Genomic DNA, 26,412 nt, shown 5'->3' with positions numbered 1-26,412 from the left:
AGAAGACTAGCATCAGAGTGATTGGAAAACAATACTGACCAAAGACATGTCCTTTGGTTCAAAATGTTCTTCATCCAACTGTGTTTCAGTACAAAATCCCCCATTAACTTACATACCTAAGGATCCATTTTTATGCAGAGTCTACTAGTTCCCCGAGTTGCAGAGATGGCTCTTGCTGACTGCACTAATCTGAAGGGTATGTTTATAATGGGCCAAACTCTTCCCTCATATAAACACGTGCAACTCCCATTGAAGTCAGTGGGACATGCATATCAGAGGGTAGAATCTGACTCAAAATGGAACATGTAATGAGCCACAAAACACAACCTACTTCAGCCACATGAAAGGGGCACTATGAACCATTACAAAATCTCAAAGAGATGACTTGATTACACTAGAGAAAGTGCTAACACCCTTTCAACTACACCAGTTCTAGAAATGTTGGAAGCACTAGCTTGGATCTAACACTTGCCAGCCTTTTAACCAGCAAGCTCTCTGAAGGGTTAGATGATACAGTGTCAAATGCTGGCAACAGCTGCATAGCTATGGTAGGGCTCCCAACATTCCCAATGTTGGTGGAGCTGAAATAATGTTAGCAAGATGTTAACCCATTGGTCCACTGATTCTCCAGAGGACTTGAATTAGTCTCAGTTGCCTCTGACTTGGTCAAAACTAGAGTCAGCTTTGTGCTAACATTTTAATTTTGATCTCTGTGGATGAGCACCTATTTACTCTGCCTCAACCCTGAATTTTCAGTTTCAGGTTGAAACAAACCCCAACATTCAACACAAAACTCAGTCAAAATAGCTGAGATTCACCAGGCTTTGCAGTCAATATACAGATTATATACAATTTTGATACAAAAGCACAAATTGGCCCAAGTTCTACAAACTAAACCAGGTTTCCTTTAAAGTGCTACGTCCCTTGGAGAGCCAGAATATAGCTTAAAGTTTGTCACAGTACCTGAAATAAGTGAATTTCACATGGTTAGGGTTTCATTTCACACTGCTTTAGCAAAAGGTTTCCTGTTGGTGCCACATGAAGAAACCACAGATCTCAATCACAATCTCGGGTGGTGAAACACTGGAATGCGTTACCTAGGGAGGTGGTAGAATCTCCTTCCTTAGAGGTTTTTAAGGTCAGGCTTGACAAAGCCCTGGCTGGGATGATTTAACTGGGATTTGGTCCTGCTTCGAGCAGGGGGTTGGACTAGATGACCTTCTGGGGTCCCTTCCAACCCTTATATTCTATGATTCTATGATTCAATCATTTTCAGGGAGGGAATGGAAAGGGCAAAAGCCAATGTTTTGAAATTCTTATAAAGTATAGGGAAATCTACTTCAAGGAAGAAGTACCAGCAACAAAACCTGTAACTGATCTTTTCAATCTCAGAAAGTTGAACAGCACATGTATTTTGTACAGTACAAGGAGAGACAATGAATAGAGATGCTCCTGTGGCAATGCCTACAAGTGCCAATCTATAGCTAGAGCATATTATGGTTCTTCACCAGACCTGGGAGAGCACCATGATCTCTCAAACTCCTCATCAACAAATGAGTTACTTTGCTTCTTAGCTCTCACACACATTGGTAACATTTCCTAGTCTGTGTCCCATTTAAAGACTCTGTTGTGGGGCCAGACTTTTCCATAATAAATACTGAGCACTTCTATAATAATACAACCGTTCATCTGTAGCTCTCAAAGCACTTTACAAAGCAGGTCAATATTAACATCCTCATTTTACACATAGGGAAATGGAGGCACAGATAGCAGCCTGTTACTGTTATTATGATTTTCATCCATTATCTCCAAATGCTTTACAAAAGGAGGTAAAGTATTGTTATCCTTGTATTACTGCTTGGTAAAATGAGGTAAGAATGGCTAAATGACTTACCCAAAGTCACACAGCAACTCAATGGCAGTTAGAAATGGAACCCAGGTTTCCTCACTCCTAATCTAGTGCTCTATCCTAGACCAGGAGATTGGCTCAGTCTCCTCTTGCCTATATATTCTTGGTGTGTATGTGGGAAATGATGAGTTATGGAATATTAACTCCCTATACTTGTGAATTATTTTTCTGCCTCACTCTAAACCACATATCTTGCCCCCCAAAATCCTGTGATATGCATTATACAAATATATTTAATAAATAAGCAGATGATATTTAAACTCTCTCTTTCTCTCATCAAGTAAAATATTCCAATATTTTCTGGCATATGGCAGAAACTGCCAAGTTTTTGACCAAACTCTTGGAATGGTATAAAATGTCCTAAATGATCCTACCTAGAATCTACAAATGCTTCTCAGCCTTTGAAAGCTATAAATGACACATTAGGGGAGACAAAAAGAGATGTTCCTCTTATTCCATTAAGATACATTGGACTGTAAGCACTTTTTGGATAGGCGGATTGTAAAATTATAAATATTTTGGCTAAAATAGAGACCGTCTCTTGTAACATCATGGATGGTCAGCAATTCTGCCATGTATTCAAAAGTCACATGCACAGAATGTATATTTACAGCAGCAATGCCTATTCAGATATATACTTGAGGATGTTCTACAATATAGACCCATTGATACAGTGCTTTGAAACAACCTAACTGAGTAAGCTGCACTAATCTCAAAGATCAAAACCATTCACAGTGAACAACTTTATTATTACTATAACAGTTGTATTAAAGCATTGATTCTCAAACTTATTTGATCGGGGCCTCCTTGTGTCTGTAGTTATTTACGCCCCGCCCCCCCACCAACCTCCCCAAATACATATACCATCACCCAGCTCTGAAGGCAGTGCCACGCCAACAGCAGTACATTTCTCACAGCAAACACAGCTGCCCCACTGCCCGCCCTCCATGTCCCCAGCGGCTCACAGCCAGAGCCCTGCCACCTCCAGGTGAGCCTGAGCCCAGGCTGCTTCCTGGTGACGGATTGGGTTGGGGTGGAGAGTCCATGTCTGGGCGGCCTCCCAGTGAGGGATTGGGGGCGGGGGAGGCTGTCCCCTTTTTCCCCCACCTCCTTGGTGTGCACAGCCCTTCTGTACAAGTCCCAGCCATTCAGGACTGACAGCCACAGCTCTTCAAACAAAAACAAAACAAAAAAACAACCAAATAAACAAAAAGGCACACGCTTGGGCCTCCCTTGACATATACCCATGCTTCCCTTGGGAAACCCACCCCATAATTTGAGAACCGCCGTATTAGAGTAATTCCCAGAACCCAGTGGTAGGATCCAGTCCTCACCATGCTAGGCACTTTGCAAACATATATGAAGATACAGTCTCTGCTCCAAAGAGCTTACAGTCTAAGACCACGCATATTTTCTAACAGACATATTCTGCCTGAGTGAAAAAATAACCCCAAAATGAGCATATGTGCATATAACACAATATTAGTTACTGTGCACCAATATTATGCCCAGTAACGAGCCCAGTGCACCATCTCACCTCTTAGTTACATACGGTGGGGACAATGTGCATAGAAGCCATTGTCTGGGCAGAGGGACCTGCTCCTGGACTCATCTTTCATACATGAGTGCAATACTCAGACTACAATAAAAGTATAACTGGGTTCAAAAAAGAATTAGATAAACTCAGGGATGATTGGTCCACCAATGGCCATTAGCCAAGATGGTCAGGGATGCAACCCTATGCTCTGGGTGTCCCTGAACCTCTGATTGCCGGAAGATGAGACTGGTTGACAGGGGATGTATCACTCAATACAGGGGGGCAATGGATCAGTGTTCATGTTGCACTCCTCATCAGTATCCGGCCTGGGCTAGGCCGGGCAAACTAATGATCCAACCAGTGGACCAAATTCGGTGATGGATCCTGGTCATGTGCCATCTGACCGCAACCCCAATATAATCGCCATCCTTCAACTTTCAAGCCCTTGAACTGGTGCTTCAAATTCTTCAGCCACCAAACGCAGCATCATTAATGCCTTAGCTATTCATCACAGTATTGACAAAATCTGTTAGCAAAGAACTCATGTTGCAATTCGTGAAGCAGGACATTATGGTAAATGGCTTTAACCTAATTTCTCACACTCCAGATGCCAAAGATGGCCATGCAACATATGTACTCTCCGACATATCTGATGCTGTTCCACTCTCCTCCTCCAGTTTTTACAATGTGATCCAGGTTGATGGCTTTAGGACTGTCAACGTATTTAAGCCACTGAGTGTGTGCTGGGACCAGCAGGTCCTTCCAACACTTGATAATCCAGCAATATTCATTGGTGATTTTAACAGCCACCACTCTGAGTGGGGGTATGCTGATCCAGATGACGACAGTGAATGGCTGATGGATTGGGCGACTAACAATGACTTCATGTTAATTCACAATGCAAAACAATGTGGCGCATTTCTTTCAACTAGATGGTTGAAAGAGTACTCGCCCAACCTTTCATGGGTCGGTTCACTAGATGGCTGTTCACAACCGGTGAGCAGTATAGTACTTGATAACTTCCCTCGTAGTCAACAAAGACCATCACTTATCCACACCGGGCTTCAGCTACCCATCATTCGAAGCTCAACCAAGCGTTGGTAGAATTTCTGCAAGGCAGCGTGGGAAAAGTTCCGTGACGCACTGGAACTTAACATGGTTACAATTCTGTTGCACAGTATGCCAGTCGATGAAGCCTGACGCTGATTCCAAGGAGCCATTTATAAAGCCGCATGCTCAGCTATACTACGGGGCTGTCGTCCAATTTACACGCCCTGCCTGAGTGCCAAACGCCAAAACTTGCTCAGGAAATTCAAGATATCTGGCGACTCGGACATTGCTGACCACCTGGATCCAGCCAGGCTTACTTGGTAGAAGGAATCTAGAGAGACACTTGACTTCATTTATTCCAGTCAGAAGTGCTGGAACTTGATCCGCCAGCTGGGTGCTGCTCAACAACCTCCAGGTCAAAATCATCCACAGGTTAAGCCCAGTGAGGTTGCAAGCCATTTTATGTGGGAAGCAAAGGTCCCACTGGCAAAGCGATTCAAATGCAAAGTATATAACAAATGGTGCCTACTCTGACATCACAATCTGAGTAAGAGTGAACCAGAGCCATTTATGGTCAACGAGCTAGATAGGGCCCTAACTCCATCAAGCCAGGCACAGCAGTGGGCTATGATAACATCTTGGTGGAACTCCTCAAACACCTTGGACCAAAGGCATCACAGTGGCTTACTTAGTTCTACATACGGGTCATTAATGAGAAGAAGTTACCACGCACTTGGCATGAAGCAAAGATTATTGCTATTCTTCAGCCAGGCAAGGACCCCTACAATGTGTCATATTACCACACCATATCCTTGCTGTCAGTGTGTTTCAAGGTGTTTGAGAGTCTGATCCAGAAACGAACCGCTCCAGATTTGGACGATGTCTTGCAGGTCAAGCAGACAGGGTTCAGGAAAGGATACAGCACCTATGATCAAGTCCTGGCCTTGACCACCTTTATCGAAAATGGTTTTCAACAAAATCTAAAGATGGCAGCAATCTTCTTGGATTTGATTGCCACCTATGACACAGTTTGGCACAGAGGGTTTTTGTTTAAACTTTCTCAAGTTGCCCTGTATTGTGTGGACAAAATAGTAGAGCTCTTCTCCAAAACAGGAGGTTTAGAATACACATCGGCAACTGCTGTAGCTCTTGGAAGTATCAGATCAACGGCCTTCCTCAAGGTTCAGTTCTTTCACTGAGACTGTTCAATGTGTACATCAACAACCTGCCAGCTACATTCTTGCGCAAGTTTATCTATGCCAATAACATCTACTGCAGCTAGCAAGCTCAATCCTCCTCAGAAATTCACAGTATCTTGAATGATGATACAAAACTCATGGCAGACTATCACAGTCAATGCTGACCACAGCCAAGCTTTTCCAAAACAGTTTCTAGTGTATTTTATCTGCATAATGCAAGAGCAACACACAAGTTAAACATTTTTCTCAATGGCCAATGCTTGCAGCATGATCCAAACCCAGTTTACCTCACTGTAATATTGGATAGGTCATTAACGTACCACAACCACTTGAGGAAGACTGCAGCCAAAGTCAACGCTTGGAACAACCTCCTCAGAAAAGTGGCTGGTACAACCTGGAGCACGAGCACTCGGATGCTTAGAACATCAGCCCTTGCCCTCTGCTGTTCAACAGCAGAGTATTGTGCTCCTGTCTGGTGTTGCTCATCTCACATGAGGCTGGTTGACATAGATCTTAACCCCGTATTGTTACCGGGACTTTATGGGCAACTCCATTGTCATGGCTACCGATACTTAATAACATAGCACCACCCCAAATTCGCTGTGAGAAGGCATCTGTCAGGCTGCTGGCCAAGATCCAAGAGAATAGCAGCCTGCCTTTGTACACGGACCTCTTCAACCACCCTCCAGCTCACCTGTCTTCTAGATGCCCTTTATGGTCATTTGTGCCACCACAGGACATGACGGTGGAATCTGCTTGGCACAAGAAGTCAGTGACAACAGTTGTTAATCAGTCTCTCACCACTGACCCAACCATCTGTCCACCAGGTTTTGATCTGCCAAGACATCTGAGGTCATCTCCAACCCAGTTTCAAATAGGAAAGGGCACCTGTTCGGGCCATCTCTTTAAATGGGGTTTTTCTAATAACCCGCAATACAGCTGCAGTCAACTTCAGACTATGTCACGTATCCTTGACGGGTACCCACTAACTTACTTCAACAACAGGTTACCAGCTCTCCACTTGGCTGATGATGACGCAATCAAACGGCTGGGCACATTGTGCACACACTGTTACATCACTTGATAAATTGCCCTGTTCAGTTCATTCCCTCTGAAGCACCTGGTACCGGTCACTGGTCTGACTCAGCATGGCCATTTTTATGTTTATATTCTTATGTTATGTTATTACAGTCCCACTATGTAGTGCTCCATTTTTGATCCAAGAAATGGAAGCACTCATGCTGGGACTTTTCATCTCCAATGGTTGCATTTCCACAGTAAAGATGTGAATGGCAACAAATTGCTCCCAGTTATAACAAATTAAGTGTGGTACTCACGCTCCTTGCAAGTTGCATATGTAGCTCTTGACAAGGTGTGGGTGAGGCTAGTGTATAAATCTCATAATTCACAACAAGCTTCTCAAAAATGTTTAAGTCACATAAACTCAAAACATTTAATGTCTCAGTGCCTTTCCATTCTACATGGTCTATGGGGATGAGAAATAAGAACAAAGAGACATGAGGTTTGTTAACAAAATAATGAGTTCCAACAATTTCATGCGAAAAATGTGGTTTAGGTAAGTACTCATCAGACTTTCATGCAAGAAGTGACGAATAAATCTGGCAATGGTCAGAATAAGTGCTTTCAGTAATTCTGTAAGGCCACCCTTAAACAATCTACCCTGTCAGGATTTAAATTTACAAATTCCATTTGAATCCTAAAATCTTTACTCTTGGTACAACAAGCCAGGCTAATATCTGTGCACAGTTGCTGTGATGGTAGAAAATACTTCCAAAAAAAGATTAGCCTCTCTTATTTTAATTTGTTGGCCATGAAGAAAAGATCAAACTCCTGCCTCTCCTTCTCTCCAAGCACAGTCAAACTCCTGTCTCTCCTGTACACTGCATAGTATTATTTAAAGGAAACAAGTACCAGTTCTCTTTAAAGAAATATCAGGAAATTTAAAAAACAAAAAACAAAAAAACAAGCATCTAGCTACATTACCACTAAGAGAAAGTGCTGTCACATCTCTACCTATTGTGTTTGACCCCTCAATACTAACCAGCCAGTCAACAAAGAGCATTAAAAAAATACATAGTAGAAGTATTATTTCAGGAACTCTGTACTATCATCAAACTATAACACTGTGAGTGCTTCAGCTCCCAACACAATAGATGGATTCCTACTTTGAAATCCCCTTCTCAAGCCCTGCATTATGGACACATATTTTGATTCTTTGTCCGATTCAAGCCAACCAGCCTATTCACAGAGTTCAAGGGCTTTAAAATGGCAACAATCCAGTTCAGGGAGAGAACAAGAGAAAAATGCAGATTTATTTCTATATTTTATTATTTTGTTAAATCAATTTAAAGTTATAAATTACATAACAAAACAGGAACCTTCATTTTATCCTATTCAAAATATATGAGTTATGTAGATTAAAACTGGTCCCTGGGATTTACTGTGTCTTTTATACATTTTAAAAAAGACATTTTAGGATAGATATACAAAAGCTATTGAACAGACACGGTCAAGCTGTTTGAACAAAGTAACTCTTTCCTGAGTCATATTGACACTGCTCTTTATCCCATCCAAAAAACCGAGACTGTGTATTGTGCTACAATAACTGTTCTACTATATTGTTTAACTACTTCATGTTGATTTTCATAATAAAACTAGGAATGAGAAAAGCATAAAATGCCAAAACACTTCTAAGGTTTAATAAAAGGGGGTTATTTTACTATGGGTACAACCTTTAATTATGTAATTTAAAATAAATTCAAGTACCAATTACATCTCTCTCTCCAATTCCACTCAGGATTTAAAACCACCAGAATGTTAAAATAAGACACTTTCATTCACATCTGATTTGCTTATGTGTGATTTTTTAAGCTTTTTTAAAAACAAAAACTGAAAGCCTATTGGGATTTTTAATACAAGATCCTGTTTGTATTTGTTTTCACCCAACTCTCAAGCATAAAAAAATAAACTCAACACCTTTTTCATTTACACACTAAGATAATTATTATTTCTGCAACTTTACAAAGCATTTCAAAATGTGTTTCCTTAAAGATCCACACTAATAATACTTTTTAAAACCTCATCCCCTTCCCTGTTTTTGACAGGGAAATTTGAGAGAAGGGAGAACGGGTTTCTTTTGCAATGGACTAAGGCCAGTGGGGGTCTGACTCATGCCTGCTACATCTGCTCCCATCCATGCACCACTCCCTGCCCGGCCCCTTCAGCTTTTCTTTGATTCTTTGATGACACCCCCCCTTCACAAATCGCTACATTCACTCCCGCATCCCCATTACTTTGCAAGAGCCCCTAGGATGGGATCCCGGGGGGAGGAGATACACACTCTGAGGCAGCATGAAGGGGAGTGAGGGAGAGATCGACCGCACGGGACGGTCTCGGCAACTGGGACAACAACGGTACCTAACTAGGACCAAGGGCAGCAGGGGGCGATGGGAGGGTGAGCTGAAAGAGGCGAGGAAGACAACACAAGTGGGGCTTGGGGCAGGAGGGGGAAAGAGAATGAAAGAGGGGCCAGGGAGCAAGAGCAGGGAGGACATGGGCCCGGGGGCGGGGGGCTCAGCCGCAGAGCGGCGGGGTAGAGGCGGGCCCGGTGGGTACCGGGGCTCGGCCTCAGAGCGGGGAGGGCCCAGAGACGGACCGGAAGAGAGCGGGGAGGGCTGGGGGTACAGATCGGGGGAAGGGACGGGCTCGGCCGCAGAGCGGAGAAGGCCGGGGTACGGGGGGGGTCCTCGGCCGCAGAGCGGGGGGGGCCGGGGTATGGGGGGGGTCCTCGGCCGCAGAGCGGGGGGGGGCCGGGGTACGGATCGAAAGACGGGGGGGCTCGGAAGAGAGCGGGGAGGGCCGGGGGTACGGATCGGGGGGGTCTCGGCAGCAGAGCGGGGGGGGCCGGGGTACGGGGGTGGGGTCTCGGCCGCAGAGCGGGGAGGGTATGGATCGGGGGCCGGGGGGGCTCGGAAGAGAGCAGGGAGGGCCGGGGGTACGGATCGGGGGACGGGGGGGGGGCTCGGCAGCAGAGCGGGGAGGGCCAGGGAACGGGAGGGACTCGGCCGCAGAGCGGGGGGGGGGGGACGGGAGGGGCTCGGCCGCAGAGCGGGGGGGGGACGGATCGGGGGACGGGGGGGCTCGGAAGAGAGCGGGGAGGGACGGGGGGACGGGAGGGGCTCGGCCGCAGAGCGGGGAGGACGCGGGCCGGGGCTCGGCCGCACAATGGAGCCCTGTGTGTCTATCTGCCGCTCTCCCCCTCACACGCCGCCTTCGCGTGACTCGCAGGAGCGAAATGGCTTGTGGGTGAAGCCGGCTCCCTGCCCCCGCCCCGGGCCGCCCGGCGGGCTCCGGCCCCGTGCGGGGGTGAGCAGCGGCACGGCTGGCACGGCCGGGGGAGGGGCCGGAGCCCGGCGCGGCCCGCTCACCATTTGCGCACTTTCTCGATGGCCGCCATCACCCGCTTGATGTCATCCTTGGCCCGGCTGCGGGTCTCGGCCCGCACCGACCGGCCCGACATGCTGCTGGGGACGGGGCGGCGGCGGCTGCGGAGAATGCGGAGCTCGGCCCGGCCCGGCTGGCTGCGCCGCACGCACAATGCTCCGTCCCGCCGCTCGGCTCCGCCCAGACTCAGCCGCCCGCCGCCGGGGCTCGCGCACTGCGCAAGCGCCCAGAGCCGCCGCCGCCGCCGCCGGCTGCCGCACGCGGCAGGCCGGGCTCGTGGGGCGCGGGAGGGGCTGGCGCGCGGGCGGGGGCCCCCCAGGAGTCAGCGCCGCGGCCATGCGCGCGGGAAAGGGGCTGCCAGGAGCTTCAGGGCGCGAGGGGACCAGGCCTTAGTCCTGTTGCTGGCCCGAGGAGGGGGATGTGACACCCAGTGGCTAGAGCAGGGCGCGGGGAGCCAGGACTCCTGGGTCCTATTCCCAGCTCTGGGTTGAAGTGTGGGGGTCTAATCATTAGAAGAGATGGGATTGGGTTGTGTTGCTAATTGTGCCTGGACTCACTGTGGGACCTTCCCTTGGGCAAGTCACTTAACACCTCAGCGCTTCAGTACCCCTCCTTCCCGCCAAGGGGGATAGCAATTCTGATCTACCATAGGGGGGCGTTGGGAAGCTTAATGAATTAATGTTTATAAAGAGTTTTGACAGTCTCAGATGGAGAGCTGCAAAATACTGTGGCTTGACTTCTCTTCCCTCTGTGGGCAGCAAAGTTGCGGAAATAAATTGCAGGACTGTGAAGGCTACTTTTAGGAATTATTTGTTTATATAGTGCTGTAAATACTTTTGTAATATAAATATGCAAATATGTGCCCAAAAGACACAACCCCAGCCGTTAGAAAGCTTGATGATAATAATAAGCTCTAGAAACAATTGATTCTCAAAACGATTCTGAGAAGTTTAAAATATTTTACAGGTAGGGAAAGTGAGGCAGGGGGGTAATTTTCTAAATGAGGGTGTTAATGTCAGAGCTGGGATTAGAAATAAGACTGCCAGCCTCTGCGCACTGAATCACTCCTCTCTGAAAAGCTAAAGAACCATCCTGTGATGTATTATTGTATGTATGTCTGAGCCTTATTGTCCGTGTCCAAATTAGATTGTAAGCCCCAAGGGCAGGGATCACATCTTTGTATAAGCAGGTATTTGTGTAGCGCAGAGTACACAGAGGGTGCTCAATCAGTAATAATATTAGATCCATTTGTTCCTAAACTTTGCGATTATTACACTAAATTCTTATCTTTGAGAATCCTATAGTGCATCCTCTTATGGATGATAGACTATTTGAGTGACTAGTTTCTGATTTAGCCCTTGTGCAAACAGTTATGACACTATGTTGCAGACTTGCGGTTTGTTGTTTAGCTATATTTCTTTTTCAACAACTTATGTGATTTATAAAACAATAGGAAAAGGATATTTAACAGTCCAGTTCATTGGGCATTACATACAAATGTTTGTGTAATACAAAAAGATAGAGTGAGCCAGATCTTCAGCTGTGTAAGTCAATGTATCTCTAATAACTGCAGTGGAGTTCTGATGATTTATGGTATCTGAGGATCTGACCCAACACATGTACATGTGTGTGTACATATATGCAAAAAAAAACTGGTTGGAGAGCAGGTCATATGAAGCAACACCTCCTCAGGAAATCTTTGTCACACACCCTGTAATACTTTGATTTGTGTTGTTTGACCTTTATCTCTTCACTGCCATGCAACTAGCTATACATCTTGCTATATGTACTAACACAACTATAATTATTTCTGTGATGTATAATAGTAATCTCCATGCAATAAACATCACCACTGAGTGGAACACTTTTTAAGGGGCTACATGATTATGCAAAGACCCATCAATGCTGAGGGGCACTGTAAAGAAGGAAATGAGTTCAACAACTCACTGATCTTTCTGCAGCAATTTGCATTGGTACCATTACGCTGTTTATACAAACACTGAGTAAGACACTCTCCCACTGGTATTACATTACTAATTGGAACTAACACTCCCAAAAAGAAATACAAAGTTGTTAGGAGTAAAATGGAAGCCCATTTTTAATCCATCACAAAACAGAATGCTCCTTTCACTAAGATTCATTACTGTGGTATATTCAGATATAGCACTTAATTTTAATTGCTATTTTACTGTAAAGTTTTTGTGAATAAACTTTTCCTGTAATATGCTGAAACTGGACTGTATTAGTGCAGCTTTGCATTACACCATTAGTGTAAACCTGCCCTAAAGCTAATGTTACCAGTCACAGGAGGATTCCTCCCAGGACAGGGGAGTATGAGCTACTGTACCATCTCATATTTCACTCTTCTTCCTGCAGCCTTATGCCATGGTGATCCCTGATTGTCCTAATGGCCCACTGGACCATTAGATGGATGGATGAAGAGCAAAACCGTAATGTTGCACTCTGAAGAGACCTCTTCAGGAAAGCATTTGTGATTGATACCATGATGTCAATTTTAGCAGCAAGTTTACTTAACCCAATCCTGTGTTTGGTGTGTTCATTTTGGAGGTCATTGATTGGCAATACATGGTGTTCCTAGGGACAGAGTAAGCTGCTTCCTCTTGATCTCCAAACTCAGAACTCCCCCACGGTAGCACTGCTGCGTGATTACTGGCCCAGACTTTGTGAAGTGTTTTAATCCCATAGCTTTATGACACGCCCTAAATTGATGAAACATCGTAGAGTTTGAGGAATGTTTAGTTCACTTTATTTTATAATAAATACAAAAATATAGTTTCCCAGGTGTTTGAGGAGAAAAAATGATTACAGAAAATGCATTTCTGGGTAAAAAAACTACAAACTCTGTGGCAACTATGACTCTGCTGACTCTATGCTACTTGTGAGTTCATAATTTTTTTCTGTCTCAGTTTCATCTGATTCAGGAGTAGGTAAGCCAAGAATATCAGCAGTAAATATCTCTGCTGTGATTTCCTCTGGAATTTCTTCTTCCATTAAAGCTGCTGCACCTGGAGGGGAACAAAAAACAACAACCCCAAAAGCAATCAGGTTTCCAGATCAATAGGACTTGTCAGCAGCAGTGTGTTGTATGGAATGTCTACAAAAATACATGAAAGGGGCCTTATATAGTATCAGTTTAATACTTAATAGGTCCCCTGTCACGAAACAAAGGCATTGATCCTGCGAGGTGCAGCACACCTTCAACTCCCACTGAGAACTAGATTTAAACTAAATGATCTATAGCACTATATTTGTCCATTCCATCTCTGACTCCTCTAATCCTGCATGGCTTTTTTTCCTGTTACTTATCCATGATTTTCTTGAAGATGGTTACAAAGCCATCTTGAACATGCTGTATTTTGAATACTGTTATTCAGATATCTGCAGACTCCACTCAGTTGCTTTAATAACAATATCCATTTTCCGTTTCAAGTAATTTAGGCATAAAAGAACATATTTAGGCCCAGATCCTTATAAAAAATGACTTGAGATCTTTAACATCTATGCAGAATGGACTGGTGCTTGGTTAGTAAGATCTCATCTGTAAGACCTACATGCAATAAACTGCACAGAACTCACTGAACTTCGGAAGAACAAAGGGCTGTCTCTATCCTGCTGTGATTTGATTTGAATCTAGGGTTCCAAGCAATCCAGGTATTTCAAACCTGGGGTTTGTTCCCTCCAGGAGATGCACCTTAAGTAGGCATATATCAGTTGTGGAAAATCCCAACTGGATGTTATTGTAGACCTTTAGGGATTGGGACACTCATTTCAGAAACTGCATGAATATGGCAGAAGTCAGGGGTTCCAATTACAATGGACAACTCTGCAAGGAACTGAAAATAATTTGTATATGATAGGATTCCGCTTTGCCCGTGGATCACAACAGTGGTGAGGCCTCCAGCAAATATCTCCAGTTTCCATTCCTAGACAGCAGATAAACAGTAACGTAATGTAGTCAAGGACACTTATATTTCACTGGCCATTTAAATATATATGAGTTTCAGTCTGCAGTAGAACTTTTCCCCAGCATCAGTGGAAGCTAAGTGCATGGACCAAGGATAGATAGTATTTGGCCCTGTGACTATATTTTGCAATCCCAGCTGAACATTTTTAACAGCTATTGGAGTAACAAGGTTAATAGGATTTTCAGTTTAATTCTTATATTAAAGGAATTGAAGCAATCTTATTTCTGTGTTTCATAGAATATTAATCCTGTACCTGAGTGATCATAGATGCCCAGCTCAGATCTCCCACCCTCTGGATTCATGCCCAACAGGGTGGTGAGACACTCTGCCAGCTCCTCCTCTGTCATATGCTCCCCTACACACATAAAGCAAAAACACAATCTCTAAGCTTTCTCACAGCATCATTAACACAAACTCAGCACAAACATATCTAGCAAGAATGGCATAAGGACAAAATAGGATGGTTTGGGTTCCTCCAAGGTGTAGCCAGTACCACCATTCAAAATGCATGATCACAGTGCAAGAAATTTGACCCAAGAGAAATTTGTTTTTGTGAACAATATGAGTTTTTGGCATACAAATTAGGTTTCTGGGAGGGGGAAAGGCTACTGGAGCTGGCTTGTTGAGCTGAGCTGCACCTACAGCAGTTTTCACTCTATTCCTTTTCACAGGAATTTCCAGATCAGATCGGGGTGTATTGGCAGTGGCCAGCACCACAGCGATTCAGAGGAAGGTGCAAGAAAACATATGGTCAACTATTACAGAATAGCCTGCACATAGGAGTTTATTCCTAACCTGCATCAGTCAGTGGCTTATGCCCTGAAGCATGAGGATTTGTATCCCTTTTTAAAATGTTTTATCCTATGTCATGTATCTGTGGATGTTCTCATCATCCATATAAGTGTCTAATCCTTTTTAACCTCCTGGTAAGCCCTTTACCTCAATGATACCATGTGGCAATGAGTTCTACAGGTTGATAATGTGTGGGTTAAAACAGTATTTCCTCTTATCCATTTGCTGTTTTTCAGCTGAATTGGGTGCGGTCTTGTTCTTATAATAACAGAGAGAATATAGAAGTACCTAATTTACCTTCTCTGTGCCAATGCCATTAATTTTGAATATCTTTATCCCGTTCCCTCTCATTCACCTCATCTCTAAACTAAACCATCCCAATCTTTTCAGTCTTTCCTCATATGAAGTCATTCCAGACTTCTAATAATTTTCATCACTCCTTTCTGGACTCTCTTCAATTTCTACTAGTACTTTTTTGGAGATCGTGTGAGTTAAACAGAATATAGTATTCCTGGTGAGGGCACACCATCAATGAATGTAATGGCATTATAATATTTTCCAAGATCCACACTCTTCAGATAGCAGATAGAATACTTGGAGCATGCAGCAATTTCCAAACAGGAGGATACAACTGAGTTGAGACAACGTATGTGGTTATTTCATTTAAAATTCTACGACAGATGAGGTAACATACCACCTATCAAAACTTGTCTCCGGATAACTTTTTACTGCAATGGATACTTTTTGAAATGAAGGACAGAACAAGCAAACATAAAACTGATGTTAGGAAAATGCTCACCTCTGCACTGAAGTTGTTGCAATAAGTCTCCTTTGTTGATAACAATTTCTCCATTCTCAGTACCATAACCAAGAACTTGGAAGGCATTTTGTATTTCTTTCATTGACAGGCCAAATGCTGGTCGATGATTTATATAAAGTTTGATAAAATCCCCTAAATTGATATTTGTAACTTGTTTTCCAGTGTGCACATACTCACTAAATTTGACTTCATTTATCATGTCCTCAATCTAAAAGTCAAGACAAAAGACACTTATACAAGGCGGGTTTCAGAGTAACAGCCGTGTTAGTCTGTATTCGCAAAAAGAAAAGGAGTACTTGTGGCACCTTAGAGACTAACCAATTTATTTGAGCATGAGCTTTCGTGAGCTACAGCTCACTTCATCGGATGCGTACCGTGGAAACTGCAGCAGACTTTATATACACACAGAGAATATGAAACAATACCTCCTCCCACCCCACTGTCCTGCTGGTAATAGCTTATCTAAAGTGATCATCAGGTTGGGCCATTTCCAGCACAAATCCAGGTTTTCTCACCCTCCACCCCCCCACACAAATTCACTCTCCTGCTGGTGATAGCCCATCCAAAGTGACAACTCTTTACACAATGTGCATGATAATCAAGTTGGGCCATTTCCTGCACAAATCCAGGTTCTCTCACCCCCTCACCCCCCTCCCAAAAACCACACACACAAACTCACTCTCCTGCTGCTAATAGCTCATCCAAACTGACCACTCTCCAAGTTTAAATCCAAGTTAAACCAGAACATCTGGGGGGGGGGGGTAGGAAAAAACAAGGGGAAATAGCAAGGTAACCTATTTCCCCTTGTTTTTTCCTACCCCCCCCCCCCCAGATGTTCTGGTTTAACTTGGATTTAAACTTGGAGAGTGGTCAGTTTGGATGAGCTATTACCAGCAGGAGAGTGAGTTTGTGTGTGTATGGGGGTGGGGGGGGGGGTGAGAAAACCTGGATTTGTGCTGGAAATGGCCCACCTTGATTATCATGCACATTGTAGGGAGAGTGGTCACTTTGGATGAGCTATTACCAGCAGGATAGTGAGTTTGTGTGTGTGGTTTTTGGGAGGGGGTTGAGGGGGTGAGAGAACCTGGATTTGTGCAGGAAATGGCCCAACTTGATTATCATGCACATTGTGTAAAGAGTTGTCACTTTGGATGGGCTATCACCAGCAGGAGAGTGAATTTGTGTGGGGGGTGGAGGGTGAGAAAACCTGGATTTGTGCTGGAAATGGCCCAACCTGATGATCACTTTAGATAAGCTATTACCAGCAGGACAGTGGGGTGGGAGGAGGTATTGTTTCATATTCTCTGTGTGTATATAAAGTCTGCTGCAGTTTCCACGGTACGCATCCGATGAAGTGAGCTGTAGCTCACGAAAGCTCATGCTCAAATAAATTGGTTAGTCTCTAAGGTGCCACAAGTACTCCTTTTCTTTATACAAGGCGGGTTTCTTTTAAAGCATTGGACCAGTTTCTGATCTCAGGGATGCCAATATAAATCCAGAATAATTCCATTGGAGTCACTGGATTTACTTTGGATTTACACCACTATAACTGTGATTAGAATCTAGCCTCAGATTAGTTGATGGTGTCTCTTTAAAGAAGTTGTTTAAATAAAAATTACATCAACCCCAGTAGTACAATTCCTGCAATACACTGGGGTCTTTCTGTTATTCTCAGAGAAGCATTTTGCCTGGGATGTAATATACTGGGGAAATCTTTCATTGTGAGATGATGTATCCAACAATTGACACGAGAGGGGGAAGGAATGATTCCCCCACAAGCCATGCAGTGAAGGCAGAGCAATTCTCTGGCTGCCTCACTGCAGCCCTCATTGCAGCTGTGTCTCCACTCTGGGGACAATGGACAGTGAGTCCACAAAATGGTGACTCCACCTTGCTACAAACCAGTGTGCAGGAAGTCTCCACGCAGTAAGCTGGCTATGTGGGTATGCACATCACGAACGAGCTTCCAAAATTCTCCTCCTTCCACCCCTACTCCCAATACCCACTCATCCTGTGCAGCAGAACTGCCTCTGAGGCCCTCTGCAACTGCAGAGGACTGAACTTTGCTCAAAGGGTCCCACATCCTGTCCTTTATTTCCCTGTATCACTCATACAGCAGTCCATCTACTGGGCAGTCAGGCAGTGCCTGCCTCTTTGTCGCTAGCAGTTTAACAGTTTTCCTGAAGCCTGCTGCTGTGAGTCAGAGTGGCATGCAGCCTTGCAGATGTTTGTTTGAAAGGCAAGTTCTGTTCCATGCCTTCATTGTGCTCATGTTTAAAGAGGCAGCAGCCTCCTTACAGTTACAAATGCAGCTAAATGTTGGGAGAATTCCCAGTGCCAACATGTACCAAGCATTCTACTCCCCAGGCAGGCAGGCCAATGCAAAGCCTCCCTGGGGAGGATTTTGCATTCAGCCCTGGGCCTTTGTCCTCATGTCAGAAGTTTTTCCACTGAATGGTGCTCAGGGAAGATGGAAATCATGGACTTATATTTTCGCCCTGGCAAATATCATGCAGGGCAAGAACAGAACATTTCACTCAGCTCTAGTTGATCTGGGATTAAGTTTTATCCCTGTCCTAGTGAATTACAAAAGAAAAACTCTCCAACTCCCAAGAGCTCCTGTTAGTGGATTCCATGTTGATTTTTCCCCTCTCACTTTTTATTTAATAAAATGCTCTGGAGAGAGAAGAATTTTCATTCTGTGAATTAATATTGTCCTACCTACTTTGTGAAGCAGATCATAGGTTGTCTAATTTCAGGGTAGTTTCCTTGACTGAAATGCTGTCCTCTAATTTCTTACAGACTATTTCTCAGGAGATATTCCCCATGCCTCCTCTAGCAACTGTTCATGAGAGGAATACATTCTCTTCTTCCCTACCAGCAGGAGGTGCCAAGGTAATGAGCCCAGGAAAACATCTAACTATGTACAAAATTATAGTACCAAAGCAGGACACTGCACCAGCTCATCCCAAGATTAGACCAACTTCTGCCAGCTCCAGGAGCTCCAAGGAAAGTCTGCTAGGGGAAGGCTGCATTGATGAAAAGTGACCAGAACTTTCCTTCTGCTGGATCCTTCTGCTGCAGGGCTGGTGGGGTGGCACTCCCTCAGTGCAGCTTCCTCCATTGGAATTCTTATGGAGCCCCAGCAGGGGAGAATTTCTCCTGGATGAAGGGACTAGGCTGGCCCTGCGAGGTGTAATTTACACCTCCTTGCAACAGAGTCAATACATCTGCTCCAGGTACCTTAATTTCCTTTCTGCCAGGTTGCAGTGCTATAAATTAGGTATGTGTAAATACAAACTGCCTCAGAACTACTATTACAATAGGATAAGAATCATCAGCCTTATTAAGGGATTTATCTTTAGCTACAGTACAAAGAGGATTTGAGGCTTAAAACTCCTGAGAAATTTTTGATAAAAAAAGCTCCCCATTGCTGTGACCTGACAAATAAAACTTTAAGATATTTTCCATAGGAATTTAAGTCAAACATTTATCAGTTAGTGAAGGATGTTGAGGTCCCTTGCAGGTGAAAGGTGCTCTCTCTATGTAAAATCATTCTCATCATCACTATAAGGCACAAAGGGAAGGAAATCAAGAGGCTGTATACTATATGGATGAGTCAGTATATAGAGCTGAAAGTTCCAAAGCCCCATTTGTGTATAATGACACTTAACACAAGCTGAAGAAACTCAGGGTGGGCCCCAATTTGACATGGAGGGACCCCCTATAGCACAGGTGCTGGAACTAGTGGTGCGGGCGATGCTGCAGCACCTCCTGACTTGAAGTGGTTTCCATCATATACAGGGTTTACAATTTGGTTCAATGGCTTTCAGTACCCCAACTATACACATTGATTCAGCACCCCTGCGCTATAGGGTGAAAGGAGAATCCACTCTTCATACTTTCAGTTTCTTTTCTCAGGCAACCAACCTCTCTTCTGAAGTGCCAACTGTGGGTGTGATTTTTGTGCTGTGAGCACTTACTCTCTGAGGCCACCAAACACCTGACAGATGAAAACTTTTGAACTCCATTGACTTGGGCTGGATTTGTCCATCTAACCCAAAGGTGAAAGGTTCCTTTCACCAAGCCCCAGAGCACTCCAATCCCCTAGTGGTATTGAATCTTTACTTTGTCCCATACATTTTTTTAAAAAAGATACAGAGCCAGATTTTGATCAAAGTTACACTAATATAGATCTAGACTAAATACATTTAAAATCCATGGATTTATTCCAGATCTAGCCTGTGTGACTGAGATCAGAAATTGGCTGACCGCATACTCTGTAAACACAATAATTCTCTTTGGTAAAAAACAAACCTTTTCCTCTGATGGATAAAACCCCATTGCTCTCATTATAAATGGAACTTCCTCCAAGGGAATATGTGTTGACACCTGTCTGGTCTCCATTGCGTCAATACCCTGACTGCGCAGCTGTGCATAGTAAAAATAGTCCTCCAGTTCCTGAGAGAAAATCACATGAAGTATAACAAAGTTCAGTTTGTCAACATGCATGGGACATAAGCCTCTTTGAAGATATACTAAAAGGCATATCAGTGAAATTATTGTTAAAGCAGATTTGGACCCCCAAAATTTGTCAGACCTGTATAAATTAATTCTAACATTTTAACCAGCTGTTACCACACAATGTTTACTGTGACTATAATTACCCTGAAGAATTCACCATCTCTTCCGCCATCCAAAAGGTTGTAGAATGGGATCAAATCCTCACCACCCAGAGAAACAGCAGCCTCCAAAGCACTATGGCAATAACAAAAAGATAGCTCAGAAAGGGTTCATGTAAGGAAAAATGTCCTGTTTGCTGCCAGTCACATAGAAATTTATAACAAATAAATAAATAAATAAAATCCACCCAAGGCTCAGAACAAACGGGGAAAGGTGTAGTTCTAAGTTGAACCTTATGCTACTCTATTAACAGTCAGCACTTCTACAGCACTTTCTATCCCACGATTTCCCAGTGTTTTACATACAATAGCCCATTATAGGAGGTAATTATTATCATGTATGTCTCTGGTCTAATGGAATAAGCCTAGGGCTGGGAGCCAGGAGATGCTGGGTTTTAATCCTGGCTTTAACACTGACTTGGTGTGTAGTCTTTGTGTCTGACATTTAACTTTTCTGTGTCGTGGTTTCCCCATTTATAAAGTGTGTTACTTCACAGGGATGTTGTGGGGATTAATTAGCTTATGTCAGGCCAGCACTTTGAAGAGGAAAAGGGCTAGTGAGCAGAGCTTGCCGTAGAACAATCAAACCTTAGCTCCTAAGTTCCTGGACTCTAACAATTACACACACTCCTTCCTGGTAAGATATTAGGCTCTGTTATTCAGGCGCTCTATTCTCCACAGTGGAAGACAACGTCCTAGATGCAGTGTCAGGTAAAAATTCCGCTCTAGCTTCCTCATCTGTGGTCCAAATTTCAGTTTCATAGGCAGGTGGAGACCTGCCACATGTGTTAGTCGGGATGCAGAAAAGTAACAGCTCCCACAATGAAAACAGCCCAAGACACTACAATAGCCTGGTACAGCAATAACATCAGCAACATCCCTGTGCATTCATGACAGCATGGCATCGCTTTGATCTGCACCTTTGGTGTGCTGTTCTCCATTGTGCTATCTTTACGTTTTATGATTTTTTATAATTAAGTTATTTGGACATTAAACATAGTGGAGACACAGAAGATACCAGAAGCAGCAGTAAAGTGATAATTAGCTCATAAAGAGCCTTGCTCCAAAAGCAAATTACATAAAAATTCAGTGATGCCTGGACCATGACCAACCATTATAAAGAAGGAGCATTTACATCCTATTGCCTTCTATTGCCCATTCCGACACCCAAGTGATTAAGCCAGATGAAATGGAAAAAGAAAATACATAAAACCACTGCTCTCGCACCAGGGCTTCATTTGCTCTGGCAGCTCGGAAGTTGCTCTGTGCCCTCACTGCCGTGCAATTGGCTGTTCTTACTCGGGAATCATCAAGAGGAGCTCTATTCATAGTGGACAGTGTCTGAACTGATGTCTTTGCAGAGTGAGCGTATATGAGAAATAAAGCCCTAGGTGGGGGGAGAGGAAGGATTCTCCTGTTTAGTTCGTACCATTCAGTGCACTCCAAAGGGCAACAATGTGTTCTTCAGCAGTATCTTAAAGCCAACCCCAGCAGGGATGATTTAGCAGAAATCATAGAAAGGAGGAATTCCCACCTTACATATGATGGCAACAGGTACTATGGAAAACGCTAAGGCAGACAGATAGCTAGCTAACCCCCTAGCCTAAACCATCCTTCAGTTCTAGCTCTGTGAGAAAGTGCCATCTCCTTTTTTTTGATATATGAAGTTACGCTGCACTGAAAAGGCTGGTTTCAGAGCATTTGCAGCTGCTTGCTTCCTGTTGATGTTTGCATCTATCTATGCATCCGACGAAGTGAGTTGTAGCTCACGAAAGCTTATGCTCAAATAAATTGGTTAGTCTCTAAGGTGCCACAAGTACTCCTTTCCTTTTTGCGGATACAGACTAACACGGCTGCTGCTCTGAAATCTATCTGTCTAGGCATTCATAGGAACACTTGGCACTGTGGTAGCTTCCCCCCACCTTGTGCTCACATCAGAATGAATAGCCCTGATGTTAAAGGCAACAAACATGGCCTCGCTTTTTGGCATCTTTACCAAGGGCTGTAAACAAGGGCCGTTTGGAGGAGGTGTCCCCTATCAGACATCAATGGCACAGCTTTTTGGCACAGCTCTTCAGTCGGAAGCTGACAAAGGAAAGTGCCAAGCTTGCTGCCACGGCAGCACAAAATTGGCATATACAAGCAGTTCTTACTCACAGGAGCAGTCCCGGTTACTTCAAACGGTCTACTCATATGAGCAAGGCATTAAAGTTGTTGGTCCTAAATCCATTCTGCAAATGCATGGGGAATTTCCTGGACAATATCAGACCATCCCATTTGGAAACTGGATAGTCTGTATCAGCACTTCTCTATTGTTTTTCATCCTGCAGGGCATTTTATAAGAAACAGATGCTCCTGTAGACCCACCTCCCTGCCCAAACCTCGTAATCCCCACTGCAGAGATCCTAAAAGGCCCCTCAGGCAGGGATCTTAAAAGCCACTGTTTTATACATTACTTAGCATTTACATAGTATCTTTCATATTCAAAGCACTTTAAAAATACTCATGTATTAATCATTATGGCAGCCTATGAAGTAGGTAAGTCAGAATGATCAGGCCCTTTTAACAGATGATGAAGCCAAGAGGATAAGAGATATTCCGAAGTTCCCAGAGGGAGGCAGTGTCCCTAACCCAGATTTAGCACTTATGAGTTTTTGATTCTCACTCCTGTGCTCAGATCACTAGAGCACATTTCTGTTTGCATTCACCGCAGGCGAGATCCCGCGAAGTACTGAGTACCCTAAACTCCCATTGACTTCCGTGTGACATAAGGCTGTTCAGTGTCTCACAGGATCTGGCCCTTGGCTGGCGGTGCAGAAGCCTAGAAATACCAGGATTCTAAGAGCTTAGTCTGAAAACAGGACCCTTAATTATAAATTGGGGGGAGGAGGAATTGTGGGTTCCTTTGCCAACCCTCTCGGATGATATGATAGGAAACTGGACACTTGGGACCAGATTTTCAAAAGAGTTCAGCATCCTTAGTGATTCCCACCTGAGAAAATCTGCCCACCTCCGTTAGGTGCCTAAATCGGAGCTGAGCCATTTTTGAAAATCTGGCTCCAATTGTGGGTCCGGAGCACATGTGAAGATCTAGTCCTCTCTGTTTTAACTGCAGCCCTTGTAGCAAACCTGCACTGGATCAGGGAACATTTTAAACCAAGTCAAATCCACTGAAACGCAGGTGTCAACGCTGCACAGGATGGTATTAGAATCCCACTTGCACCAGGGCACCTGTATTAACGCTCCTTGTCTGAATGAGTTTTAGGGGCTTCAACTTTAAGCCTTTCTGAACTAGAATGGGATCCTTTGGGATGAAAGTCCCTATATAAGCATAAGTTCTTTGCCAGCAGGACATATGCTTTAGCGGGTTGGTCACCGTTGTGTAAAGGGACAGAGCACATCACCATCAGTGAGAACAGCATGCTCTGCTTTGACCTGGTGTTTACTCACTTTACATTAATTTCCCATTTCATCACGATGCAGTCGTTCCCCCCCGCTGTAAAGACATGGCATCCATCGTAGGAACTAGCAAGGTTGGAGACACCTCCTGGATGGCAAATGAAAGCTGAGGACTTGTGGGGGTTACCATCAATGGGCAAAATCTGCAGGCCAACCTACCAAGAAAAGGGTAACTCCATGATGATTGGCACTTTTATACAAATTCAGCTATTTATCATTAGATGGTGTTGGTAGCCTGTGGTATACAGGAGGTGAGACTATATGATCTGGTGGTTCCTTCTAGCCTTATGCTCTATGACCTATGTGACACAGAGGGGTAAATTCTACCTCCACGTGGGCCAGCTAGGACCCTGGGCTGTCCACTGTGGAGGGTTCTGTAGTGAAAAGAATCCACTCTCCACAGCAAGAGCTCATGGGGCTGTGTCTTGAATCTGCATCTTTTGCATGGGGTCCTCAGATCCTGCCCATTCTAGTGCAGTGGAATTGCACAGGTTCTGCAGTGCACAGAGACCTCCATGCTAATGAAAATGGGACAAGATTTACCACAGAAATATTCCAGTGTTGATGAAAGGGCTGACTAAGGAAGGGCCCGTCAATATGTAAATCTAAAGTTTTACCACATTGTTCCACAAGTCTTGTGAATCTCAGGGGCACAAACAGTTCTGACCCTAATTGCAGCCTTCGTACAGATCATCCAACCTGTACGCAGTGCGCATAGGGGCCAGGTTCTGCTTTCAGATGTAATTACACGGTGTCCATTTGTGTTTACGGGTTTCAGGTGCCCATATGAGGGTAGAATTTTCCACCTGGAAACCCAAATCAGCAACCCAGGAAGGAATAACTCACATGGCTCTTTTGAGACAATCAAATCCCCAGAGCTGAATTCAGACCTGGGTGGAACCAGGAACCACCTAGTGACTTCGCTGGAGTTATATCTGCTCAAAGTAGGTCTGAACACGGGCCCCAAGCATTTGCAGCACCAGTGTTTTTTGTTTTTTTTTAAAGTCACTAGTATTTTATTCTACACTGGCCACCACTTCCACGCAGTAACCACACAGGGAGCTCAGCTTGGGGGAAACACATCCACAGATGACAGGGCCTTTCCTCTAAGGAGAGCATGTCTAACAAAAAAACAGAATACAAGCAGAAAAGGAAACAGCAAACTCCTGGCTTCGAGTTCAGTCCAGCTCCAAAACCCCTGGGCTTGAAGCCAGCCCATCCCAAAGGCATTCTCACGCAGCTGTCTGCCAAGATCAACTTTTATAGCCCCTCCCCTGAGGATCTGTGTGCAGGAGGGGGACGCTGAGCTGAGGTTAACTCCTTCTTCACCAGGGGCAGGTAATGTTCATACATGGGGAAGGGGGTGGGTGTCAAAATTCAATACCATAGTTATTGACTATTCAAAGTATAGAGAAATACTGTGGTACCTGTGGGGAAATACTGATTTTTTAAAATGGTGACCACTGCGCATAGAAAGCAGTACAACTGACTCCCAAGTGAAATACAACAGAAAGCTTAAAAAACTCCTCTCCACAATTCCCACCTCCCAATCCCCTCATCCCCTACTCCCAATTCCTCAGCTTCCAATACCTCTGGTCTCACCCAAACCCACATCTTTCATTTAATCCCCCCAATACCCCAGCTTCAGACCTCCACTCTCTTTCCACTTGTTTCATTATGTGCCTTGCTGAACACATGCAGGACTAGATTACCTGAAACTCAGAACCTCTGATGACTTTGTCTATGGTGAAACCTGCACTAAGGACCTGCATGTACAACAAGCAAACCTTTGTCCTAAGCAAGCACTTTAAAGTATTCCAGAGATTGAATTTTTCTCTCATGCTGGGTAGCTGCTGCGGGCAGGTTTCACTATTTGCATGCACATGTAGAGGATATAGCGAGGAGCACTATAGAAATATCTGGTAGTATAACAATAAAAACTGTAACAGAATAATACCTAGCTCTTAATAGCACTTTTCATCGGTAGATCTCAAAGTGCTTTCCAATAAAGGTCAGTATCATTAGCCACATTTTACTGATGGGGAAATTGAGGCACAGAGATGGGAAGTGACTTTCCCAAGTTTACCCAGCAAGGCTATGGCAGAGCCAGGGATAGAATCTAAGTCTCCCTCATTATAGTCCAGTGCTCTATCCACCTGGTAACACTGCCTCCTCTTAAATATCTGGTGTTTTTCTCCCTTAGGTACAAATGGCAGCTGTACCTAAGGTTGTTTGCAATGTTATGCAAAACAATCCAAAAGGCATATCTGACATAAACATGTAGGGACTCTGTACCTTATCTTTTGTAATATAGGCCAGATATCGTTTCTGTGGATCCTGACTGTTTGCTGCTGGAAGGATTTGTATCTTCTCAAGAGGGGACCCATAGGTTGGCCCCAGAAGTGTCTTTCTAAAGGAAAACAACATTTTCATTTATTCTATTGATCTTATCCATTTTTTCACACAAATGTTCCCGGGCACAAGTATGGAATTGAGCATGCATGTGTGTATAGG

At 44.2% G+C, this 26,412-nt stretch overlaps 2 protein-coding genes and 1 long non-coding RNA gene across 9 annotated transcripts in view; 1 reads left to right on the top strand and 2 right to left on the bottom strand.

Moving 5' to 3' along the window:
* The window catches only part of BCL7A (BAF chromatin remodeling complex subunit BCL7A), a 30,779-nt gene extending 20,422 nt beyond the window's left edge, over window positions 1-10,357 (bottom strand). For 2 of the 5 annotated variants that reach the window (XM_048821514.2, XM_048821515.2), the window contains exon 1: window positions 10,144-10,357. In XM_048821514.2, coding sequence (XP_048677471.1) covers window positions 10,144-10,235 — 92 coding nt within the window. In that variant the 5' untranslated portion in view covers window positions 10,236-10,357. The remainder of the gene's footprint in view (window positions 1-10,143) is intronic. The other 3 variants (XM_048821517.2, XM_048821516.2, XM_075120062.1) reach the window with 2 other exon arrangements.
* Window positions 9,037-14,912, top strand: LOC142069325 (uncharacterized). Its single transcript, XR_012665096.1, has 3 exons — window positions 9,037-9,129; window positions 12,536-12,765; window positions 14,817-14,912. It is a non-coding gene; the product is annotated as an uncharacterized LOC142069325 (long non-coding RNA).
* CFAP251 (cilia and flagella associated protein 251) overlaps window positions 12,904-26,412 on the bottom strand; it is a 32,157-nt gene continuing 18,648 nt past the window's right edge. For all 3 annotated transcript variants that reach the window (XM_048821821.2, XM_048821819.2, XM_048821822.2), the window contains exons 16-22: window positions 26,194-26,308; window positions 23,890-24,053; window positions 20,425-20,515; window positions 20,075-20,218; window positions 15,737-15,965; window positions 14,399-14,500; window positions 12,904-13,185 (exon numbers count right to left, since the gene is read on the bottom strand). In XM_048821821.2, the coding sequence (XP_048677778.2) occupies window positions 13,031-13,185; window positions 14,399-14,500; window positions 15,737-15,965; window positions 20,075-20,218; window positions 20,425-20,515; window positions 23,890-24,053; window positions 26,194-26,308 (1,000 nt within the window). In that variant the 3' untranslated portion in view covers window positions 12,904-13,030. The remainder of the gene's footprint in view (window positions 13,186-14,398; window positions 14,501-15,736; window positions 15,966-20,074; window positions 20,219-20,424; window positions 20,516-23,889; window positions 24,054-26,193; window positions 26,309-26,412) is intronic.

This window comes from Caretta caretta, chromosome 15 (genome assembly GCF_965140235.1).
Source record: "Caretta caretta isolate rCarCar2 chromosome 15, rCarCar1.hap1, whole genome shotgun sequence".
NCBI classification, from domain to species: Eukaryota; Metazoa; Chordata; order Testudines; family Cheloniidae; genus Caretta; species Caretta caretta.
This window is presented reverse-complemented; position numbering and strand designations above follow the sequence as displayed.